Here is a 24846-nt window from a genome sequence, read left to right as displayed (position 1 = left end):
GTTTAAAAAAGTCAGAAACAGGAAATCCTCCACGAGGTTAGGGCGTCTCATTTCAGTTCAGTTCTTGGACTTTTGAGGCTGCGTGCTTTGAAGGTTGCAGCCCCCGAATTGGGACACAGCTCTTGCGTTCGATCTTGAGTATTGGAACCAGACATTGACGGTTATTGATGATGTAGAGCGAGAACACAATACCGCTGAAGAACGCATAGAAACGGGTGTATTCTTCATTGCTAGAGATAACCCACAATTCTTTGCATCGACCAACATCTGTTATTTGAATAAACGGCAGCAGCTGCACATTCAATCAAATTTTTTTATTTTTAATTATGGTCTCTGTGTACTGTTGTTGCTGTTTCTGTGTACTGGATGCTCCTGTCACCAAAACAAATTCCTTGTATGTGCAAACATACTTGGCAATAAAGCTCTTTCTGATTCTGATTAATGATTTGTTTAACTCTTTTGACATTGTTTAGGATAGAAAGTAACCAACTTTTACCTCTTAAATCATGTAGAAATCATTTTAATTAATTTGACAGGTGTGCAAGCGCAACGTGTTGTCATAGCAACGTGGCACTTCCTGTTTCCTTTTCTGCCATTAGTCCTACGAAGGACGTCTTGTTAAAAAGTTGAGGATCCTCCGTATACCGCATCCTTAGAGAATGAGACCTCGGGAGGACACAAGGACGCAGCCTTCTGAAACAAGACACAGCTAACTATCGCAGTGAGCGGCAACTTTGACCCCAATTGCCTTTGACCTTTCACACATGACATGACAGGTAGTGATGTTACGTTCTGAGCCGAGGCTTCGGAGCGTGTGTCGAGAAATTCTGGAAACTTTCAGTGAAGCGCGTATCGAGGCTTGTATCGCTTTAGACCAATGACGTCATAGATGACGTCTGAAGCCAGTGGTTCAGTAAGCTGTTCGAATCTTGCCGCGACATTATTCTGTTAATAGTTGCAGTTTTTACAAAGATATATGATAATTATTATTTTGTTTTATTTTGTTTTGTAATGCTTGTCTGATGTCTATTTCGACATTTGCTCTTTGTGCCAGGCCACTTTTGTTCTCTGCCCAGTGAAACCAGACACTTTCCAGTTTTAGAATAATAATATTGCCCCTTCTGCCTATTATGACCAAATAATTGATTTACACATTTATTTCAAGCCAATACGTTAATTACACAGTTATGTTATACAATAATTATATTATATAACACCAGAAAATAAACATTATATTCTTATAACTAGATAAGTCTATGTGGAAATTGATTTTTTTTTCTTCACCGTTATTTCTAAGCCTTAACTGGCGCAAAATACAGTGCATCACAGACCACATCAGGCACATCTGTAATGTGTCTGCTTGTTTTACCCTCTTTGGCCACCAGATGGTATTGTGAGCAAATGAAGCCTCGAGAAATTAACCCTTTTGTGAACCACTTGGCTAAACAGCTTCAATGCTTCATGAGGCTTCATCTCGCCACCACTAATGACAGGTGCATTTAACTGCATCAATTTTTCAGATTTTTACTGATGATTTTCTGATTCAGGCCTTTCAGGACACTAATTATTGTCAAACTTTATAAAAAGAATTTGAAAGTCTGCTGAATTATATGCAATCTACTATTCTCAGTGTTTAGATTCTGCACTAAACTTCAGCAGAACATTTGAGATCACATTTACCTTTAAATGCTTATTTAGTCACTTATAAAATCACCACTTTTATTGTTTTCAATAACAACATAAACTCACATCAGACAGCATTCATTAGAAAGGACGAGCTTTAATTGGAATGTTCTTGCCTTTACATTTTTTATTTTCAAACCATCTTTAGTTTATGGAAACAAGCTTGTTAATACTGTCATTATTCCACTTTAGCTCATCATTATCATCGTCTTATTCATTTTTCAATAATGAAAGTAAAAGCAGGTGAGAATCTAAAACACCATGAGCAAAGAAAATCAAGATTATGGGATTTTTTTATTTTCCTTTAGTTACAAATGTTGAAGGACAGGAAAGTAGCAAAGTAGCAAAAGAATAACTTTGCTTTGTTTTGGAAGGCGTTTTTTCTTCCACAAAACTTTAAAAGAGAGACAGGATTCATCCAAACACACAGTTTAACATGTGATTTCTTTTACAGCACAATAATATTCAATCCAGTCCAGTTTTCATCATCAATAGCATCATGATCAGTTATTTTCCATAACATCACACCAGACTGAAGCTGTTTGATTTGTTTACATTGAGATAAAATAAAAAAAGTAAGAAACTCTGTTTCCAGCAGCCATCGACTGTTTTACTATCTGAGAGGACCAACAATAGAAAAGTAATCGTTGCTGCGTCTGCACCCAACCATCCACTGTGTGTGTGTGTGTTAAAGTATTTAAGACATGACTCCAAACACAGGATTGTGGCGGCAGATGCTGGGCCCAATCTCTTCGTAATCCTTCTTGGTGTGACAAACTTGGTAGAACTCCGGCTAAAAACAAACACACACACACACACACACACACACACACACACACACACACACACACACACACACACACACACACACACACACACACACACAGAGAGAAAGAGAGTTGAGAAAGTGTAGCACTATGAGACTAAATGAGGCTATAAGCAACTGTAGCTCTAACCAAAGCACAAATTTATCAAATGAACTATAATTAATACAAAACTTTTTATATAATTTCAGTAGAAAATGAATGAATCATGAATGACTCCTAAAAGGTTGACCGGAGATCAACGGCTCGGATCGGACAGAAATTACCAGAGATCGGACAGAAATGACCAGAGATCAACGGGCTCAGATCGGACCGAAATGACCAGAGATCAACGGCTCAGATCGGACCGAAATGACCAGAGATCAACGGCTCGGATCGGACAGAAATGACCAGAGATCAACGGCTCAGATCGGACCGAAATGACCAGAGATCAACGGCTCGGATCGGACAGAAATGACCAGAGATCAACGGCTCGGATCGGACAGAAATGACCAGAGATCAACGGCTCAGATCGGACAGAAATGACCAGAGATCAACGGCTCAGATCGGACAGAAATGACCAGAGATCAACGGCTCGGATCGGACAGAAATGACCAGAGATCAACGGCTCGGATCGGACAGAAATGACCACAGATCAGCGGCTCGGATCGGACAGAAATGACCAGAGATCAACAGCTCAGATCGGACCGAAATGACCAGAGATCAACGGCTCAGATCGGACCGAAATGACCAGAGATCAACGGCTCAGATCGGACCGAAATGACCAGAGATCAATGGATCAGACCGGACAGAAATGACCAGAGGTCAGCGGCTCAGATCGGACGGGACGGGAGAGGGTGGATATGTAGAGGTGTGTGACTCACAGTGGATGCCAGCATGGATCCTCCGAACCACACAGCGTATCTCTGCATGTGATGGGTGATGACCTGAACGTCGATTGGTTTAGGCTGTGAAAGAGACAGAGAAAGCAAACATTCAGCTGTGCTCCTCACTATCATCATCACACAAACACTAGTGTTCTTCTGTAAATGTGACCTTGAGTTTTCCTCCACTGAGTTCCTCGCTGAGTTTCAATCGAGCATCCACTGTTCTCTTCAAATCTCTCTGCATACGACGACCAAAGTCTCGGAACATGGTGGAACCGCCGGACAGAACGATGTTCTGAAAGAGAGAAAGGCCGTTAAAAACACTATTACACATCGCATTGGAATACTTGATTCTGATGGGCTAGTCACGACATTCCAAGGTCAGTTATTCCCCAATAACAACCACTCAACACCAATAATTTACAAACGATCGTGTTAGGGCTAAACAATTAATTGCATTTGCGAATAAATCGCAATGTGATAAAACCTGATTTTCTAACCGCAAAGACTGCGATTAATTATAGGGATGTACAGTTTGATCCGGCCCTGCTCGTAGCGGACCAGTACCATCTCAAAAGCATAAAAAGTGCATGGAAAATGCACGGCATGTGGCTTTCTCCAAAGGTGCTCTGGACGTAAGCTTGCTCTCTCGTGGTGACTGCCTGCGCGCAAGTGAAGAGAGCGTTGCGTCGCTCTCTATTTAAGAGCGCTTCCATCACGTCTGCATTTAAAATAATGAATTTGTACATTGACCTGTTGTACAATGGTGTCAGGCTCGACAGAACATGGCACTGTGGAAACTTTAGTGTAAAAGAGGAACAGCTTGTCAGTTGAGTGGGACTATTATGGCTTTACTTATTTATTTAAAGATTGTCTCGTAAGTTAACAGACAGTGTTTAAGTACAATCAACATGTTTATCATACGTTTATTACAGTGACTCTGGATTTACAAATTACTGAGTGTGACAAAGCCACAGTTTTGTTTTATATTTACGTAATCTGCACTTTAGTTTCTGTGATTAATGACTTTCATGTTATACCAAGCTTATTTGTCAGTGCTTTATGTCAAGATAATTATTACATGTTTACATGGCTAGAAATTGAACAAATCATTCACTATATTCAATTGTATTGTCATTTTCTTCAGGCCTGCGCAAGTTTTTTTTAAGTGCACCACATGACGCCTATGGAGCAGCAGCTAATCACATGACAATCATTTTGACAACAGGAAAATGTGAAAAATATGGATTTTGGTCGAATTTGAGATTTTCATAAAAAATAAACACATTGCCCTCGTCTCGCGATCCCAATGCTTTAAGTCGTAATTAAACATCTAAAATGATCTTCACTTGTCTACGTTTTCTGAGAGGAGCACCTTCCTAAGTCTTTCCTAACGGGTGTCCATCGTAAGCAAAGCGCTTGCGCGTCTGAAGTTGGTTTTAAAACATGCAGGATTGAGAAAATAAAGTGAGAGACTGATGTTAAGAGAGTTATTAAGAGAGATAAAGTGCAGGACCTGATTTATGCGAGTTATAAGAGCTCCAAAAAAAAAAAAAAGAGTTATTAAGAGCTTTCATAAAAATGAAAGGTCAAAAAGCAGATACAAGCAATACTAAAGTAATCCGCGCGGCTCCTGACGACATATTAATGTATTATGAAGCAAATTGATCGATCTCTAAAATAATGATTAAATATCATCTGGGCAATTCCAACGTTATGGACGTGACATTTTGCGTTATGGACGTGACATGAAAATGCTCAGAGAATGAATTTGTTACAAATATATTGAACCATCCGTTTATATTTTACTAAACCCTTGTTGATACGAGTCTAAACATAAAAAAGTCAGTCTATGAACAAATTTTCTATTTTAAAAAATGGAAATAATCATGCGTTATATGGATGTGACAAAAAAAGGACGCGTTTTTTGGGAGACGACAAACTTTGTAGGATTTCTGTGAAATAAAATGCACAATCCTAAAGCAATAATACACAATTAATGGAGAAGGGATGCCTCTTTATAGAACATAAAATCGTTTTTTATTTTTAATTTTCACGTGTCCATTATGAGGAATATGTAGCGTTATGGATGTGACAATCCTGAAAATGGCACTTACCTGACTATGAAAAATCATGCACTAAAAATAAAACAAATGCTTTACAAATTTGAAGAGAGACCTCACATGGGTATTTGAACCACCAAATGTTAAAGGTGTGATGAAGTGGTGTTGTTTATTGTTTTATACTGTTGTACGAGGTCTACTTATGACGTTCGCATGGTTTTTACATTCAAAATCATCAAAATCAATAAGTAATAGGCTATTTTCTACCCAGGCTTTGAGGCCGGCTCTGCAAACGCTCGGTTTTAATGGGCGTGCCGCATTGAAGACTTTATAAGTAAACGCCCACCGCTTTGATTGGATAGCAGTTTGCGTAGTTGGAGCCTTCTGTGAATTTGGTTCGAGACGTAACGTTCACAGTTTTTGCAGGGCATTAGTATTATCTGGAGACCTCCTGTGATTTATAAATGACCTCCCCACATCTGTATTTCATGTGACGCATTCGCGGATGTGATGGCAAGGCTTTGCGTATAGTTTGTATAGCCTATAGTTGTATTGCGTTTAATGATATATGACCGTACCTGTCAGCATTTGAGACCCGTGATCACCGCGATCACAGGTCTCAAATGTACGAGAGTTTCCATGAGAAATAAACAAACGGAAGACTCCCGGTAACTTATGGATATCACCCAGCACCCGAAATAATACCTAAACACTTCAAACAGCCTCCATTATTCGCAAACGGTGGATAAAACCTTGAAAAATGATATATGAGCCCGCCAAATCACAGAGATCCCGATTCGCACGGGCTTAAGATCACAGACAACCTCTGCGTAGATCAAGCGATCAATAACAAAGCAATAGTGATGCATAGTACAAAAATGTTTTACTCACATAAGATTGCTGCGCCATTCCTATCAGATCCAATATGGACGGCACAGCACTGCTTTTTAATTTTAGTCTCTCTACAAATCCAGTGCCTTGTTCACGAAGGAATCCTCGGAGAAATGAAACGAACAAATGCTCCATGTTTTTCCCACATGAGCTGGAACGTCTTTAAAAATAAACTTTAACCCCGCATTCCTAATATCGGAATCCGAAGGAAGGTTATGCAGCGACTGTATTCTTAACAACCTGGGATGGCACAATATTTAGCTATCTTTAACGGCATGTTTCTTTATTGCTTGCTCGCTCTATCTGGTTCCGCGCCACTGGTTCTGTCATGCGCGAACCAGTGGGCGGGGCTAGAGAAGTATTCGTTGATATTCTTTCTGTGGAGGCGGTGTTCGTAATCTCAGTAACAAGGGCGTTTTCAGTTCTGACACTTACATGATGTTCGCGTGAATACGATTCCCTCTTATATAACAAAAGCTCGGGTTAAAATTGTGATTTTAATTCATCGCCCCTTTAATATCTGTGCTGTTACCAAAGTAAAAACCGTTGGTAAAAACTTTATTTTTTCATGGTAAGGTTGACATTTTCACGGAATTGCCCATCTGTAAACTACAGCTTCTGCGATTGAAACTTCAGACGAATATCAATCGCACCCAGGTGCCTTACTCATTTAGAAGGGCAGAGCTCTGGAAGTGGAAATTCCAAAGGGAGACTGGCAATTGTCTCTCATACATAGCCGTTTCCATCACACGAGTGAACTGAATAATAAATATCAACGCCATTTTCTCTTTGACAGATTGACTTGCGCTCGTCCCTTTCAGCAATGCTTTTCACAGGCGCAAACATGACGTTTAGGACGCAGGATTCTGTTAACTGTTCTCTTGATTCTGGTTGGCCAAACGAATCCAGGTGCTGGACCAAAGACGTTTCAGACGCTCGAGAGTAGACCCCACTCCATAGAAAAATAAACTCAAATAAATGACCTATTTTTGATTCAAAACTGGCGAATTTCGCAGAAAAGCGACTAGTTTGCAGGTAGGAATATTTCAAATCAATGTCCAATAATTTACTCATGAGGTAAGCAGCCATGTATTAAGGGGGATAATGTATAGCTGGCCGGTTGTTAACGCTCCTCCACTGTCATGGTTTATTCTGGCTGTACATAATGTCTGGCATATCATCCGGTGTGTGTGTCTGACCTTATAGAGCGGACGGCGGACATCAATTGGACAGTTCTGAATGACCTCATCGACTACTTCTGAGATGGGCTGAGTGAAGTCAGGATTAGCAAACTGAAGGAAGAAACAGAGCGTGTCACATCAATACTGTGTGTGTGTGTGTGTGTGTGTGTGTGTGTGTGCGTGTGCGTGTGCGTGTGTGTGTGTGTGTGTGTGTGTGTGTGTGTGTGTGAGAACAGACCTCAGGATGAAAGAAGATTTCTGGTCCCAGGAATCGCTCGTACCCCACATCAATGGTGAACTCTTTCTTGCTGATAGCGTTGATCCCAGTGTACTGTTTGATCCATTTAGATCCATCTGTGTCGTATTTATTAAACTCTTTCACCAGGTCGGGACACACGTAACTGAAACGCTCCTAAAACACGCACACACATTTGACATTTATGTATCTGGCAGACTTTTTTATCCAAAGCGATTTAAACAAACACTCACCTTAACAGCTTTCGCCGTCTCCAGCGATTGTTCTGGCGGGATGCCCACCTCTCGTTCCCTCAGTAACTGCTGTGTGAAATATGTGATGTCCCGCCCCGCAATGGGAATGTGTTTAATACAGCTGCCAATCACGTAGCCTTCCGCCTGTCAACCAATCAAAACACTAGATTACACCGAAACTCTACATAAACATCCATGTGATCACAAATCATTTCTATCACTTTGGCAGGTCTGAAATCTTTTGTAAAAGTAACCAGCTAACTCATTTTAGCACAGTGGGTGCTTGACAGGCGAGTAAGCGGTCCTTCATCTCTGCATGTGGTTTTAGAGCCTTTCAAGCATGTTCCTGTTAAATTTTGATTGGATTCATATATGGTGTAAGGGGAGTGTGTGTGTGTGTGTGTGTGTGTGTGTGTGTGTGTGTGTGTGTGTGTGTGAGACTCACCACTGGAATGACGTGTGTAACCCCATCACCGCTGTCAATGACGGTTCCTGTAAGTGTTCTCTCCCCCACCTGACGGGATGTCCACGACGCCGCCAACGCCAAAACAGCCTGACAAACACACGTCACCATAATATGAGGGTTAAAGAAAACAATATACTGTTTGTTCACTATAAAAAGCTTTGTCTATGGAAAGACCCCATAGACATAAAAACCCAATGTGTGTGCGTGTGTGTGTGTGTGTGTGTGTGTGTGTGTACCTGCACAGCAATGTACAGGCCTGGCACATTAAAGGACTCAAACATGATCTCGGCCGTGTATTCACGGTTTTCTGGCGTGTTTAACGGTGGTTCAGTCTGCAGGAGGGAAATGAACTGATCTTATTTACAGAATATGACACTCAGCACACAACACAATCTTTCTGTACAGTGTGAAAAAGATACTTCTTCTTATAAAATGACACAATCATGAGATGAGATTGTATTGATGGCAGTTTTCACTCACCAGCAGGAAGTAATGATCTTCAGGTTCAGCCCTCAAGTACTTAAAGATCACCTGCTCCATAAATCTCTCCATCAGATCCCAGTCCTCAACAATTCCATGTCTTATTGGCCACTGGAGAAAAAACAAAAAGACACTGTGATGAGAGAGACCCACTGCTCAAATATAACACACACAAGGCAATAATTCACAATTAATTTACAAATATCACATCCACTGCATTCTTTTGGAGATCCAAACAGATCTTTAAACAAATTCATAGTATGGTTCTAAAAACAAAAACTTTGCATTTTGACTGAGCAACAAGTGTTATATTTGTTGCTGAGTGTAAACATGAATGTACATTTGAAGATGCTTCACTCACTTTGGTGGCATAATTGGGTTTATCAATGGCCTCGTCTCCGATGAAGAAGTCAAGGTCATCCACACCCTTCATCATCCTCCTCTGCGCTTGATCTCCCACCTTTGCAGACTCTTTAATGGCTATGCCTGATGAAAATGTGTGTGAGCAGTTTAGGGTTTCCAAACACTTTCACCAAATCATTCAGATCACTAATCCAGTTCATGAGCACTGAACAAAGATTTTAAAGGATTATTATAGACAGCTGAACACTTACATGATGGAATGATGAACTGTGGTTCTGTGTTTCCTGCATATCCCAGTTTAGTGTACCTGCAACACAAACACACAATGTCTTTCTACATTCATTTAACTTGTGCACTATACACGGAACATCACTAAACAAACACGCCGAAGTAAAGCTGGTTGTGTGCGTGCGTGCGTGTCACACTAGAGACAACACACAAATCCAAACAAAAACTTCCTAAACGTGCACTGAGAGATGTAGCTTACTTCTGGAGAAAAATCTGACCCGCATTAACACACACAGACACACAGAAGACTCTTGGCACACTTCAGTCTCATTATCATCAAAGCATGTTACATATGACAATAAAAAGACATTCATGTCTAAACATTAAAGAGCAAACGTCCGGCATCACATGTTATGACCGTTGTGATTCATCTTTAAAAACTGCCCATCAACATTTTTATTATTTCTGGAAAATAATAAACAATTATTCGTGTTTTTCTACGTTTGCCCATATAAGGCCGCAGAAAAAAATACGGAAGTGCAGTAGCAGGAAGCATTTGTGCGCATGCGCGAAGCACAAAACGTCTTCATTTCACTGCTCATCAAACTTAATTTGCTTTCGATTGTCCTTTATGTTAAACGCAGCAAATGGCTGTAAATTCATTACATGATGATGCTCGTTGGTGGAGCTTACAACGCGGATTTGTAAAGAGCTGCTCGATGGACTGCAGATGTATCGCTCCACCCATCACCAAACAATCACCTCAAACTGATTAACAATTACATTTCAGAACAAATACTGCACGTCTGTGTGTTGAAGCAGCAAATCCAAAAAGGAAACAAAACAAGTAACAAAAAAGAACCAGAACTAGATAGACATTTGAAGCATCTGAACAGGAGTATGTGTGCGAGCACGGAGCTTTGGGTCAACGAGAGAAAGTTAAATGAGATACGGGACAAATACTCACCCGGTGCCACAATCCACAACGCATGCCGGTAACCGTGCGGCCATCTCGAGCGGGTTAAAGCGCCGGTGAGCTCCGGGGTCCGAGTGAAGTGATCAGACGGTCAGGATGTGTGCGAGCCGAGGCGGAACCCGGAAGCGCGAGGGGAAGCGAGTTTCCACTTCCGCATTCATGCACAGACTAGAGAAGTCCTCATTATAGAAATTGAGCGACTGTTTGGCTAAAAACTTTAACACGGCATCACTCGCACTATCTTTCACTTCACTTTTTGCCAAATTTATTTTACATACGGTATTGCGTCAATACACACGCACACCGTGATGAGAAAATATATGAGACAGTTATGCTGTCAATGATGATAAATGTACTGTACACAATAAAATAATTAATCAGGTTGTCGTATATTAATGCATTAACAAACAGACAAAAATATTCTTCTTTAATTCATATTACAATAACAATAAACGTCAAGATCGTTTTTAAATAAACATCTCAAAGGCACGAGGTTCTCCAGCAGGCGGCGCTCGTGCTGAATGACTGACACAAATCTGCGTCTAACATCCACAATTACCATCAGTTATGTAAACATAAAACAAAGAGTTTTCATTTTATTCACACGCTTTTTCATTAACATGTTATTATCGCCACATTGGCTTTTTTGCCATTTTATGTGTTGTTTTACCATCAAAGATTTTTGACTCATGTGTTCATATCAAATCACACTCACCAATAAAAAACACCTTTATTATTCCTTCATTTTACATTAAAACTTTTAATGCCAATTATATTAATATGTCCTATTATGTAATTGATAATAACTATATTTAACTTTAAACATCTAAATAATATAGCAAATATGTATTTAAGTTTTACATTTAGTTTTAAATTATTTCATTATAAATACTCTTAAGTGTAGTAAATAATGATTTTTTCATGAATGAAACACTCTTTTTTTCTTTAAAACTATGAAAGAGTTGGTATTGATTTATATGTTGCCTTTTGGGCAGATTATCCAGAAGTATCGTCTGCGTTATCCATGCTGTGCAGATGAATGATACCCGGATTTACATCAGCACTCAATCCAATGTTAGGGTATATCTACATTGTACATTGATTATTGATGATTATTGATTATTGTAATTCACTTTTTGCAGGTTTACCTGCAATTTGATCAAGAGACTGCAATATAAACAAAATTCAGCTTCTCGTGTTTTAACGTCCACGTCATCTCGCAATCACATTCTCAACATTTCTCAACTACACTTGCTTCCAGTCCAATCACGTATTGATTTTCAAGTTCTTCTCTTAACTTTTAAAGCTGTTCATGGGCTGGTCCCCATGGCTCCCTTCTCGGTCTCTCCACTCTGCGGCTTCCTCTGTACCAGAGCATGTGAGCGGAGCTGAGCAGTGAGAATTTCCGCTCCCCGCTCACGTGGGTGTTCGCGCCCCCCGCTCCACCGCTCAAAGTCGCACCAGACCACTCCGCTCAATTCCGCTCCCCGCTCAGCTACAATTTCATCCCACTCCGGTGAAATCGCTCCACGCTCGCTCAAATTAAAAATTCCTCTGCATGCCTAACACCTGCCGTTTTCAACCGAAGCCTTACCCCTCGTTTACACTGCACGCATCTGCGGCACGTTACGGCTCCGACGCGGCTACCGGAACTGATCGCGGTCATTCTAGTCTATGCTTCAGCTGCGATCGGTGCCTCGATCCTCTTCAGGGGAAGCTGGAATTCAAAATACGTGTTCAGCGCTTCACGTGAACCTATGTGCATCACGCATCATGTCAAAATACGTGCCTGCTGCAGACGCGTCGAAAAGGTTTATGATAAAAGAGACGCTCGCGTTCAGAAGACACTGCATTAACACTTAACTCTGATTACACATGAGACTAAGCAAGTATCTAGCAAACGCGAGCGTCTCTTTTATTAAAAACCCTTTCAATGCGTCTGCAGCAGGCACGTATTTTGACATGACGCGACACACACATGACTGGCTAAATACATGTTTTCCCGAGCTTCGCATTACTGCTTCCCCTGAAGAGGAGTCACGGATCGCCACTGCTATGCTTGTGTTTACACCAGACATCTCTCCTTCACAACGAACGATTTTTGAAGTGTAGGCTGACAGTTTTGTTAATTGTTGAAGGCACAGGTGAATTCTGGGTGGATTTGTGCATGCCCTAGACTCGTGGTGTGAGCGGTATTGGAGCGGAACCGGAGCGAGACAGAGCGATCGCTCCGGCCTTTGGATAAAAACCCACTCCGCGCTCCGACTATATTTCGCTCGCTCCGCTCCCCGCTCCGCTCACATGCTCTGCTCTGTACCAGCCTCCTTGTAAACTTAAAACTATGGGAGGGAGGTCATTTACTTCTGTTGCTCCTAGTGTCGTGATCCTGATCACTTCGGGGCTTTGTTGTCCTATGTGGGTGTGTTTGTGTTGTTCTGTCGTGCACATGGCACTTTGTTTTGACAGCTCGCCATGTGCTCGTTGTCTGCGTTACTCACCCCGCCCCCTGTGTTCTCCCATTCATCCTTTTCTCTCTCAACAGTTTCTTATTACCTCATCACCCTCGCACCTGTACCCGCTCCCTGTAAATTAGGTTCCCTCTTTATTCCCTGCTGTTCTCTTGTCCCGTGTCAGACCGTTGTGTTCTGACACAGTTCTGACTGCCTTGTTTAGTTTAAACTTCTTGTCTAGTTTAAACTCTGATCTCGTCACTCCAGTGATATAGCCTCTGTCCCTCATCTGCCCAGTCCCCGTTGGTGCCCCGGATCTCCTGCTAGTGACACCTCAGATTCTCTACTCGTGAGTCTACGATGGGTCGAGTCCTCTCCCCGTGGATTTCTCCCCCCGTGGGTTAAGTTCTCTCCTCGTGAGTCTACGACGGGGTGAGACCTCTCCCCGTGGATTTCTTCCCCCATAGGTTGTTCTCTCCTCGTGAGTCTACGACGGGGTGAGACCTCTCCCCGTGGATTTCTTCCCCCATAGGTTGTTCTCTCCTCGTGAGTCTACGACGGGGTGAGACCTCTCCCCGTGGATTTCTTCCCCCATAGGTTGTTCTCTCCTCGTGAGTCTACGACGGGGTGAGACCTCTCCCCATGGATTTCTCCCCCGTGGGTTAGGTTCTCTCCTCGTGAGTTTACGACGGGGTGAGACCTTTCCCCGTGGATTTCTCCCTCCATGAGTTGTTCTCTCCTCGTGAGTCTACGACGGGGTGAGACCTCTCCCTGTGGATTTCTCCCCCCGTGGGTTAAGTTCTCTCCTCGTGAGTCTACGACGGGTCGAGTCCTCTCTCCGTGGATTTCTCTGCCCGTGGGTTAAGTTCTCTCCTTGTGAGTCTACGATGGATCGAGTCCTCTCCCTGTGGATTATTCCGCTGCTGGTGTCACCCAAGGACTGTGAACTTTTTTGTTGTTTTTTGTTATTGTTTTTGGACATAAACATTTGAGTCTCCACCTCCGTGTGTCATGACTGTCAGGGAAACTCAAGAGTCAAAAGCAGGTTTAACATATTTATTAAGCATCTCACAGAAAATACCACAGTCAACAAAGAAAAAAGGCCTCCTAGCGGCTCCAATAGGACACACCCTCTGCAGAGGAAGAGATCCCGGCTAGAGTCAGGGGATAACTGGGCTATAAGGCTCGATCGCTCGGCCACAATAACTGGGGAAAATGTGGCAGTATCCAGTGAGAAAAATCACAGACATTCACGAGGCACCATTGCGTGCCGCTCACTCACCGCAGACAATCCGTAAACAGGGCCAGAGAATTCTCTGGGCAAGATTCCGAAAAGAGTCAAACAGAATGGTAATCCACAACGGTCAAGTCCAATATCCGCTCTGACAGAGTCCGAGAGTCCACTGGGTGAGATCCCAAAAGAAATAACAAAAAGGTAATCCACAACTGGTTGTCCAATAATCCAGTAGGCAGAGCCAGACGAATATCACTGGAGAGCTCACAATAATCCACAAGAAAAGCTCGAAAAGTCACAAGGCTGGGTTAGCAGAACATCTCTGCAGTCCTCCAGACTGCGAAGGAAATCCACAGGACAAAACGTCCTCTTGACCAACCGAAAACCGAATTTGGATAATCCGCAAGACCGACAGGGAAAATACAATTGGATGAAATCCACTAGACCGACAGGAATATGTACTTGGATGAGATCCACTAGACTGACAGGAACATGTACTTGGGTGAGATCCACTAGACCAACATGAACATGTACTTGGGTAAGATCCACTAGACTGACAGGAGAAGCATACCGGAGGAAGTCCTAAAGACTGGCGAGCAGTCCCTCGGGAGGCAGAAGGGGAAATCCTCCAGATCCGTCAACCCAGCCAGATGGGAGACCAGTTTCCCTGAAGCAAGGGAGACGCAGACAAGAGGAAGACACCATGTGGCAAACACAGCTCTGGAACCTAGACGAAAAAGGGTGATTAACACAACGCCCAAGATAATACGACCGGTAGGTTGCGAGAATTAACACTGACGATCTGACAATGGACGGAGGAACATGCGGATATAAGAAGGGAAAAGAATCAAGAGCGAAGATGAGAAACCAGGGGGGAGAGAGAAAAAACCAAAGCCAACCCAGGTGAGAAGAGTGAAACAATAATGAGGTAATCAGCGCAGACACATGAGGGTGGGGTAGTCAAGGAGACACCGAGCACAAGGTGAGCTGTCAAACTGCACCATGTGCTCAACAGGAAACAAAACAAACAAGTGCTCAGACCCGAGACCCAACACATGACACATAGGTTGTGGAATTCTTTGCTGCCTTCTATTCTAAATGCTCCATCTTTTGTTTGTTTTAAGAGTTTAACTGTCTTTTTAGTGAAGCTTTTAGCTGCTTACTATGGAGTTGTGTTTTACGGTTTTATTGTGATATTATGTTGTTGTAGCATCTTGAGTGTAAGAAAGGTGCATTATAAATAAAATAGTTTTAATTTTTTTATTATTGATAGAAGATAAAATGATAGAACGACAGAAACATCAGTGGTCTGAATTTACAGAATAAACAGGGCTGCGTTTCCCGATAACGTTGTCCCGCACCCTCACAGCCATACGTTTTCTGCGTTAACCAGCTACATTAAATGGCTGTTTGGCTTCACTTGTTTTTGAAAGGGTCATTTATATTCTCATAGTTTGCCGTCGTGTGTTAATGTTCTCCACGATCTGTGTTGATTCACATTGTGGCGTAGCCACAAATGGGAAGACAAGTACATGTTGCTATATGTTAAAAGCACTAATTTGATTGATTAGTTGTATTTTCCCCATATGATCTGCGTTTGCCTTTTCATGAAGTGTTTGACCTATTTTTCGCTCTCGCGAGACTTACCCGTGACCCTGATCACGTGAGGATATAGCGGAAGTTACTGGGGTTGGTGGAGGATAAAGAGCGTGGCACAGATGGATGATCAGGAATGTTTTTTTTCTGGTCCTAGAGATCGCCAAGGAGACGCTTACTCATTCATTGCTACCCGGGTAGTTGTTGTTAATCTGAATTATAAAAGGAACTGTCATATGTATGTATGTTTTTGAGGTCACGCTGGGTTTGATGATTTGCGTCTTGTTGTGAGGCATAATACATATAATATTTTTAGCGGAACAGTGTCCCTATCTTTTTTTGTTTGTATTTACTCTTGTGTTTATTATTACCAGGAGTGTTACAACATTATTTGCGTAAATCACTCATTTGTGTATAGGGATAAGCAGGGACGGATTATGACTTCAAAGGGCCCCGGGGCCAGTTACCTCCAAGGCCCCCCCACACAATTTTTCTGTTCTTTCCCTTTATAACTGCACATTAACAGTTATAGAAAGTGAAAGTTAAGATAATAATGAATATTAAAACCTTTTTTGCTCTGCGTCAAATGCCTGCGCTACATTAAAAATGATCTGTACAGGGTTTATAGAAATCTAATATTAGCTCACAGCGAAAAATCAACAATGGACCAAATTAAGGCATATGAAACACATGTCTATAATTAACTGCCAAATATACACGTATTTAATGTATCACATAAATAAAAAATGATTTCTCACCATAAAATGCCCCTGACACACGTCTGTAAACATCATCAAGCAAAAGATTAAGAAAATGCAATTTGAATGTGCTTTAATTTAATTAATTAAGTATTTTTTTTATAATATAATTTTAATTTAATAAGTTAAAGTAACATAAAAACATATGTTGCCATGATTTGTTGATCATATCATTTTTTACAGGGTATCAACAGAGGCCTTGTAAAGGCTATGGGACGCATATATTAAACATAGATAAACATTTGTTTTCATTGTTGTTGGGTTTTCTGTGCCAAACTGGATGGCACAACCTTGAAGCCCAGGGCCCCCTCGGGCTCATGGTAGTCAAGGGCCCCTGGGCACTGGCCCCATTGGCCCGGTAAGTAATCCATCCCTGGGGGTAAGTGTCCCATCCAGAATGCCAATCACTCGTGGGACACCCGCAATGGCATAGAAGCCTTGATGTGCCTCCATCACGTCGTGCCTGGCGAAAGGCATACGTATGTAATCGGTGGCATGACGGAGCAGGATGTTTGTCACTGAGTGAACGCACCGCCACACCGAGGTCTTTCTTAGCCCATATTCATCCCCAAACACCTCCAGAAAATTCCCCGCGGCATAAAAACGAAGAGCCGCCATGCAGCAGCTGATTTTCGGGGCTGAGGGGGTAGCTCCGTCGAGTTTGTCTCGACAAAGTTGGGCCAACAAGATGCAAGAGCTGCAGAATTTGCTCCCGTGGCAGGCTACATTTGTGTAGAATTTTCTCTTCTGACATGGTAGCCAGGGCACTAAAATGTTCTCTAATGAAATTGTGCAAATACACTAACTGGCTCCGCGGCCAGCGCCGTCTTTGATTTAAGACAACTATTCGCTGTCTCACTGCCATAGTTTGACCAAACTCCCCATAACATTCATTCCCTTTATATAGACTACGCCTTTCCTGTCAAGTGGTTTGCCAGCTGATGTGCCTTGGGATAATAGGCTGTAATTAAAAACGCTAACAACCATCAGTGTATGGCAATTTTATTCATGAAAACTCTTCAATAGCCTACACTGAGTGTATTAAACCTGAGTATTTTATTTGTAAAATTAAAACTAAGTTAAAGCAAAAGTGTAAATGTAATACTAAATAGAATTGTATATTACATTTTATATGTGAAATTAAACTGCGATGTAGAAAAGCTTTTTGCATAGTGGTATGAAATATTAAAGGCGATAAGGTATAGCTTAACTAAGAAGGTTTCGGGAAACATATATTAACGATAAGGTACAGCTTAAGGTATAACTTAAGAACGACGTAGCGTTAAGAAGGTTTCGGGAAACGCAGCCCAGGTGTGTTATTGTAGAGGAATGATCTCTAATGTCTGTCTGTCTGTAAGTAAATGTTTGTGCTTGTAAAACACACAATAAGCTGCATGGCCTGAATCACTAATTAAACATGTTCAAATTCTTCCATGGCATCTTAAGCCTCAGAAATGTGCCTTTTCGAAATATTCATAATAAATGCTTCCTTATGAGTCTTTCTCTCACTTTGACTTAAAAGGTTTGATGGCTTTCTTGTTTTCACTAAGAAATCTGTACTAAGTTCATTAATTTTATTTATACTGTACGTTTGTTTGTATAAATACATTTATTGTCACAGATCTTGGGGGAGAGAAGAACCCAGATGCAGGCAAGATTTTAATGATAAATACAAAAGACAGAAACAAAACACCCACGAGGGGGTAAACGACAAGGTGACAAAATAATAATACAAACACCAGGACCAAGGCTAACTAAACACTAAACTAGACAATACTTAGACAAAGACTAAACTAAACACTTACTAAGACAGGGGAAACAGGAACACAGCAAACAGGGAGCACATGGACCATAAGGCTGACATCAAATACAGGTAAGCACGACAAACGTACAATGACCGAGCACAGGACAATGAAACAAGAGGGCATATATAGGCAAGACAAACGAGGGATAATGACACAGGGCAGGTGGGAAACATTAGACACGGCAGAGAAGCAATACATGAAACGAGAGGGGCGGGGCCAATGACGAGACATGAGAAAACACATGAGATGTACAAACGTAAACAACTCATGGCTTTCTCACATAAAACCTAAGGCTTTGTCATGGCTCTGCCACAGGACCAAGAAAACATGACTAACAGAGGCAGAGCCATGACATTTATACATTATTTATATGTTAAATTCCTTTATTACATGGCTCATTTGAATGCTTGATTCTGATTAGCCAGTCGCGACATTCAAAGGCCGCTCAAAACTAATAACACCCTGTAACCCGGATGCTGCAAATCATTTTGAGATGGGCAGTTTAATATTACACAAAAATTAATTATAAATATGTCTTTTAATAACATACATGACATTATATTTACAAATGAATCAACCAATTTGTTCGTGACGTTCGAACGTCGTTTCTTACCTTAAAACCAAAAGTAAGCGGCTTTTCCCTTACGGAAGGTCTGCATTCGGTAAAAATGAGTTAATAAAATATTTCAAATTCACATTTCATGTCCAGTTTTTTCTCATGTGGCAAGTAGCCGTGTAATAAACGGGATAATGTACAAGCAGCCGGCTGTTATCGCCAAATAAGCCCCTTCAGTGTGACACAAGACCCTCTGCTTCGTGTCGGGTCCTGATCACACTGTCGGGGCTTATTTCTGCCATAACAACGATTATTCTTTATCATGATTTATGATGATTCTTATGATGATCTGATGTGTGGAGGTGTGGAAGTTCCTAACGTTAAAGGAATAGTTCACCCAAAAATGAAAATTCTCCCTCAAGTTGTTCCAAACCTGTACAAATTTCTTTGTTCTGTTGAACACAAAGAATGATATTTTGAAGAATGTTAGCAACTGACAGTTCTGGGACATTATTGACTACCATATAGAAAAAACAAAAATGGTATTCAAAGGTGCCCCAGAACTGTTTGCATTCCTAAATACTTAAAAATATCTTCTTTTGTGTTAAACAAAACAAAACAAAAATGTTTTAATTCTATTATGGTATACCCAGAAATGTCAGTTGCTTGGAACAACTTAACAGGGGCAGTTGTGGCCTGATGGTTAGAGAGTCGGACTCGTGACCAGAACGTTGCCGGTTTGATTCCCAGGGCCGGTGGGTAACGACTGAGGTGCCCCTAGTTCACCATATTTGACTAATAGGTCACATTCACTTCACTTAAGGGTGAGTAAATCATGACAGAATTTTCATTTTGGGTGAACTATCCCTTACTGTGTGGACCACCGTGTGCTTCACTCCACATGTGTTTATTTGTTTAAACAGATCTCAAAGAAGAAAACATTGTTGCTAACATCTGATCACTTTGTTTTCTTGTTCATAGTTTTACCCAAACCCACCCTGCAGGCGTTCATTTTCAAGTGCTGTTGAATGTGTTGAAGTTGTTGGACTGTGAGTCAGGGTCATGTTCCACCTCAAATAATAAAGAGGATCGTTTTAAGACTAATATGACCTCTGTTTTAACAGATTTTTACATTGTGACATTTAAAAGTGATAATAAATAGATATGTTGTATTATACTAAATACTTGACAAATTGGGAAAATGAACATAAAAAATTGTCATCCTAAAAGGCTTCACTTTATTTGATTTCAGAGATAGATATGACCAGAATGTTTCTAATAGGTTTAATAAACTTCACCAAAGGATTGGGGTTAGGTGTTCTGTGTACAGAAGACTAAGCGATATCTCATTATATTTGTTTTACAACTCTGGTGTTTTTTTTGGATTAGGGTTAGAGACCACTTACATTAACAGAAAGTCATTTACAGCCTTCACATGAGTTAGTGACTAGGAAATGTTTATGATTTTTATCTATGAAATTGCATCTACACACGTTTCATAGATAAATTGGCATTTTCTGCATGGACTAAAAGTACAAAATATGTCCCCAACTAGAGTCCCCGCAGTGAATCTCGGCCATTTACATCCATGACTGAAGTCTTGATAACTGAATTAATAAAATCAGCTTGAGAAAGTCTGTGCAGCTGTAGTAAGAATTTATGAAATGAATGGGCTGTTGTGATGTTTACCAGTATATCACAAATATACTCTCAAGATTAACACCATTGTTATTTAAATACATAGAACATAGGATGAAAATGTAAGCAAAACATCAAAAAGTTCAATGAAACATCAGCATTGAGGTGGAGACTCTGTTTAGCAGTAAACATGTGTGATCTGATATGTTCTGACATGTTTTACTACCCTTCTCATCCTCGCGCTGAATCTATACCAAAAAAGTTAGGGTTACACAAGCATGCTTACCATCTCTTATGATGCATTACTTGTTTTTACCTATAGGTTAGGTTAAAATGTGTATAATACATGTATTTTTGCACTGCTTGTTGAGTTTTGTTGTATCTAAATTTGGTCACATAATAACCCATGTCACAGGTGTGAAACTCAGTTCTGCAGTGTCCTGCAGAGCCAACCAGTTCCAAAACACCTGCTCCAGCAAACCAAGCTCTCCAGGTTGGCTAGAAACCTCCAGCCAGGTGTGTTTGATAAACTGCCAGACAGCGGACCTCCGGGAACTGAGTTTGACACCTCTGATCATGTGGAGACAATGATGATGTCACTCATATAATATGTGCTCTGTTTATTCTGACCTCCGTCTAGGTGATTCATTGCTGAACATCATTGGCTGTAGTGGCTTTCTTGTTTTTACTTTATCTTTACATCTGGTAAAGACATTCTTAAATGTGTACAGTGTCTGTAAGAGATTGTGTAATCACACACACACACACACACACACACACACACACACACACACACAGGGTCTGTCGAGAAACACCCTCGCCTTCCAAAGGTGCCTCACGTGACTAATGGTTCCACCTCAAATAGTGGCACGGCACCATGTATGGGCCTGTTCTGTTCATGCTCTGGTCTTCATTTGTTTAACTCTAATCATTAACTCGGACTTGAGCTGAAGCTTTCAAACATAACTGCAATTCAACTCGAAGAGGAAGAACTCCAGTCTGCTGTTGGCCAGAGCATCATACAAACGGAGTAAGGATGTGTTGGAGAAATAGATTTGTTGAGGTGAGAGCAGAAACAATGATTTTGTTGCTTAAAACAGCTCAGAAATCCAAGGCGGTTTGATGATTAATCATTTTGATAACCGTGAGATAAGCAGGACTCAAAGACTGAGAGTGTCATGTCAACAGCGATACCGATCATGGAGAACAACGATAACGCGGACAGAGATTGGAAAACGTTGGAGCCGAATTACACGGTGAAGATCTTCCTCACTGTGCTGTACACCCTCATCCTCACCCTGGGCATTCTGGGAAACAGCGTTACCATTCACGTGGCGCAGGTGCTTCAGCGGAACGGCTATCTGCAGAAAAATGTGACAGACCACATGGTCAGCCTGGCCTGCTCCGATTTACTGGTGCTGTTGATCGGCATGCCCGTGGAGCTCTACAGCGCTATCTGGTTTCCGTTCACGTCCGACTCCGGCGACGCCGCCTGCAAGATCTACAATTTCCTGTTTGAGGCATGTAGTTACGCCACCATCATGAACGTGGCCACGCTGAGTTTCGAGCGGTACCTTGCCATCTGCCACCCCTTTCGTTACAAAGCCTTGAGCGGCGGCCGCACGGTGAGGTTCCTGATCTTTGCGTGGCTCTGCTCCGCCCTTGTCGCTTTGCCACTGCTGATCGCCACAGGGATGGAAGGCTATGTTCCTGATGGACGCAGCGCACCGGCACAGAATCTGACATTCTGCACCAACCTGAGCGAGCACTGGATCATGTACCGCACCAGCATCTTCACAGCATTCGTTCTCTATCTTCTCGTTCTGGGTGGTGTGGCCTTCATGTGCAGAGGAATGATTGTTGTACTTCGAGGCCCGATGGGCCCCGATGACACGGGAGCAAATGGAGCCGGACGGGGGGGCCCCAAACATGAGAATGCCCGAATAAAGGCGTCACGGAAACAGAGCATCCTCTTCTTGGGTACGTGACTGTATATATATAAGGGTACTGTAAAATGAATGTTCGACATGACCTCTTTAATCCAGCAGCTGAATGCAGTAGTTCTCTGTTGGTTCACATTTGCTTTCTCATCTGTAAAAATAGGTTTGTATTAGACAGAAATTAATCCACACAGAAATGATCTAGAAAAATAGAGAGAGAGAGAAAAGATACATCATGAATAAAAGGTCTTTAAAAGAGATTGATTTAAATTGACATTAAACGCCACAGATGCTTTAGAATTTAAAATAACGATAAAAAGAAAATACAAATGATTTTAAATTGTGTACTAAAAAAGAAAATGAAGACGAAGATAAAAGTGCAGTTGTTGGGACAGAGCTTAGCTAAATCTCTTTCTCTTTGTGTGTGTGTGTGTGTCTCCAGTGCTGATTGTCTGCGCTTTGTTTCTGTGCTGGATGCCAAATCAGATTCGTCGGCTGATGACGGCAGCAGTACCCAAGTCAGCGTGGACCGTGAGCTATCTGAGCAGCTACGTGAAGCTTCATCCAGTGGCGGACACTTTCTTCTACCTGAGCTCGGTGCTTAACCCACTGCTGTATAACCTCTCCTCACGCCAGTTCCGCTCGGCCTTCTGGCACACGCTCCTGTGTCGTCTGTCGCTGCAGCACATCAACAAACGGATGCTGGAAAGTAGTCAAGGCTCGAGGCGCTCCGGTAACACAGTAAGACCCCTGCTGCGCAGATCGTTAAACCGTATACGGAGAGCCACCACCGAGAGATCAACTTGTCCATCAACAGGAGAGACACAAAGCATTCAGCCCTTTACTGAACGTCCCGCAGCCGCAGAGATGCCTGCCTTTCACCCGCAGGAGGAAGAAACGACTGAGGAGACAAATCAGGGGACCACAACACAAACTCTCATCCAGCTCTGCAGACAAACAGTCTAAAGAATATCATGTTAACTTGTGTAGCAGTTAACAATCTGTTCAAAGATCAGCAATCTGTTTCTATGAACCCCAAGATTGGTCTAAATCACCAACCGATATTTCAGTGCTGTGGGTCTGCATCTGACTGCTGCATGTCTCTCACCGCTGCGGGTTTACGTCTAGCTGCTGCAGGTCTCTCACCGCTGCGGGTCTGCATCTAACTGCTGCAGGTCTGCATGCTGCGTGTCTCTCGCGGCTGCGGGTCTGCATCTAACTGCTGCAGGTCTCTCACCACTGCGGGTCTGCGTCTGACTGCTGCAGGTCTCTCACCGTTGCGAGTCTGCATGCTGCATGTCTCTCACGGGTGCAGGTCTGCATCTAATTGCTGCAGGTCTCTCACCGCTGCAGGTCTGCATCTAACTTTCAATAGAAATCTATGAATTTATTGACAGAAATAGGAAAACAATGAAAAAATGTTTTGGTCAATGACTTTGTCAAGAATTCCCCTATAGATATGAATGAATATGTGGATAAGCTAACCTTGGATTTACATTTATGCAGTTGGCAGACGCTTTTATCCAAAGCAATTTACATTGCATTGCACTATACATTTCTGACTATGTGTAATCCCATGGGATCGAACCCATGACCTTGGCGTTGCCCGCGCCATGCTCTAATCACAGAGCCGCAGGAAAGCTTAATTTATTAAGGATTTAATTGTTTCAAAATAGTGACATATTTCCAGTTATAGAAATAAATAAAACTCTTAGTTCACGTTCCAGTGTTTTTTTTTATAAAAAAAATGATACACACCTAACCCTTATTATAAGGGGAGGAATTTAGTTCCCAGAGTAAACATGATGCAAGAGTTTGTGGGAAAACATGATGGCCTCCTCTCTTTTTTCTTCATGGTTTTTATTTCGTTCCTTGTCTAAACACTTCATGTGCATTGGCTACAGATAAATTTCCATAAAAACCATTCAGACATTACCTCTACTCACACCTCACACAGAAATCATTTGACTAATAATATTGACAGAATGTTCAGCTCATGATAAGAGCTAAAGGGAGTATGTAAGGAGATGTGTGTAGTGTTCAACAGAATCAGGATACACAAGAAATGAGATTAACATTATGCAATATAAATTGCAGTTTCTATCAAATGAAAATGCAATTACTTCATCACTGTGTGTGGACAACTTCACAAAACACACTAGAGGCATTTAAAATACACGAAGACATCCATTCAGGTTAACTAAACTTCTTTCCAGCGAATATCTGAGAATATCGAGAAACTCTATCAAGTCTTTGGGAAGTTATGCCTGTCCCTGCACAGTGGAGTTTTGTGAAATCACAAGCTGACACCATCATCATCTAGTGAGTAAACATCAAAGTTCATTTTAATAAATCATTC

General features: G+C 41.7%; 2 protein-coding genes across 2 annotated transcripts; one reads left to right on the top strand and one right to left on the bottom strand.

The window, feature by feature from the left end:
* Positions 1-1760: 1760 nt before the first annotated feature.
* Positions 1761-10645, bottom strand: actr3 (actin related protein 3). Its single transcript, XM_057344155.1, has 12 exons — positions 10502-10645; positions 9558-9613; positions 9305-9429; positions 8944-9054; positions 8700-8795; positions 8443-8550; positions 7998-8141; positions 7747-7920; positions 7527-7619; positions 3543-3668; positions 3371-3454; positions 1761-2476 (listed from the first exon to the last, which is right to left on the bottom strand). Exons 1-12 carry the CDS (start codon positions 10543-10545, stop codon positions 2381-2383), a joined length of 1257 nt encoding a protein of 418 aa, XP_057200138.1. The 5' UTR covers positions 10546-10645; the 3' UTR covers positions 1761-2380.
* Positions 10646-21746: 11101 nt separating this feature from the next.
* On the top strand, positions 21747-23962 carry gpr39 (G protein-coupled receptor 39). Its single transcript, XM_057343925.1, has 2 exons — positions 21747-22527; positions 22930-23962. Exons 1-2 carry the CDS (start codon positions 21747-21749, stop codon positions 23451-23453), a joined length of 1305 nt encoding a protein of 434 aa, XP_057199908.1. The 3' UTR covers positions 23454-23962.
* The last annotated feature ends 884 nt before the right edge of the window (positions 23963-24846 follow it).

Source organism: Triplophysa rosa, linkage group LG10, assembly GCF_024868665.1.
Source record: "Triplophysa rosa linkage group LG10, Trosa_1v2, whole genome shotgun sequence".
Taxonomy (NCBI): domain Eukaryota; kingdom Metazoa; phylum Chordata; class Actinopteri; order Cypriniformes; family Nemacheilidae; genus Triplophysa; species Triplophysa rosa.
Note: the sequence above shows the minus strand (reverse complement) of the source record. Positions and strands in the feature narration are given on the sequence as shown.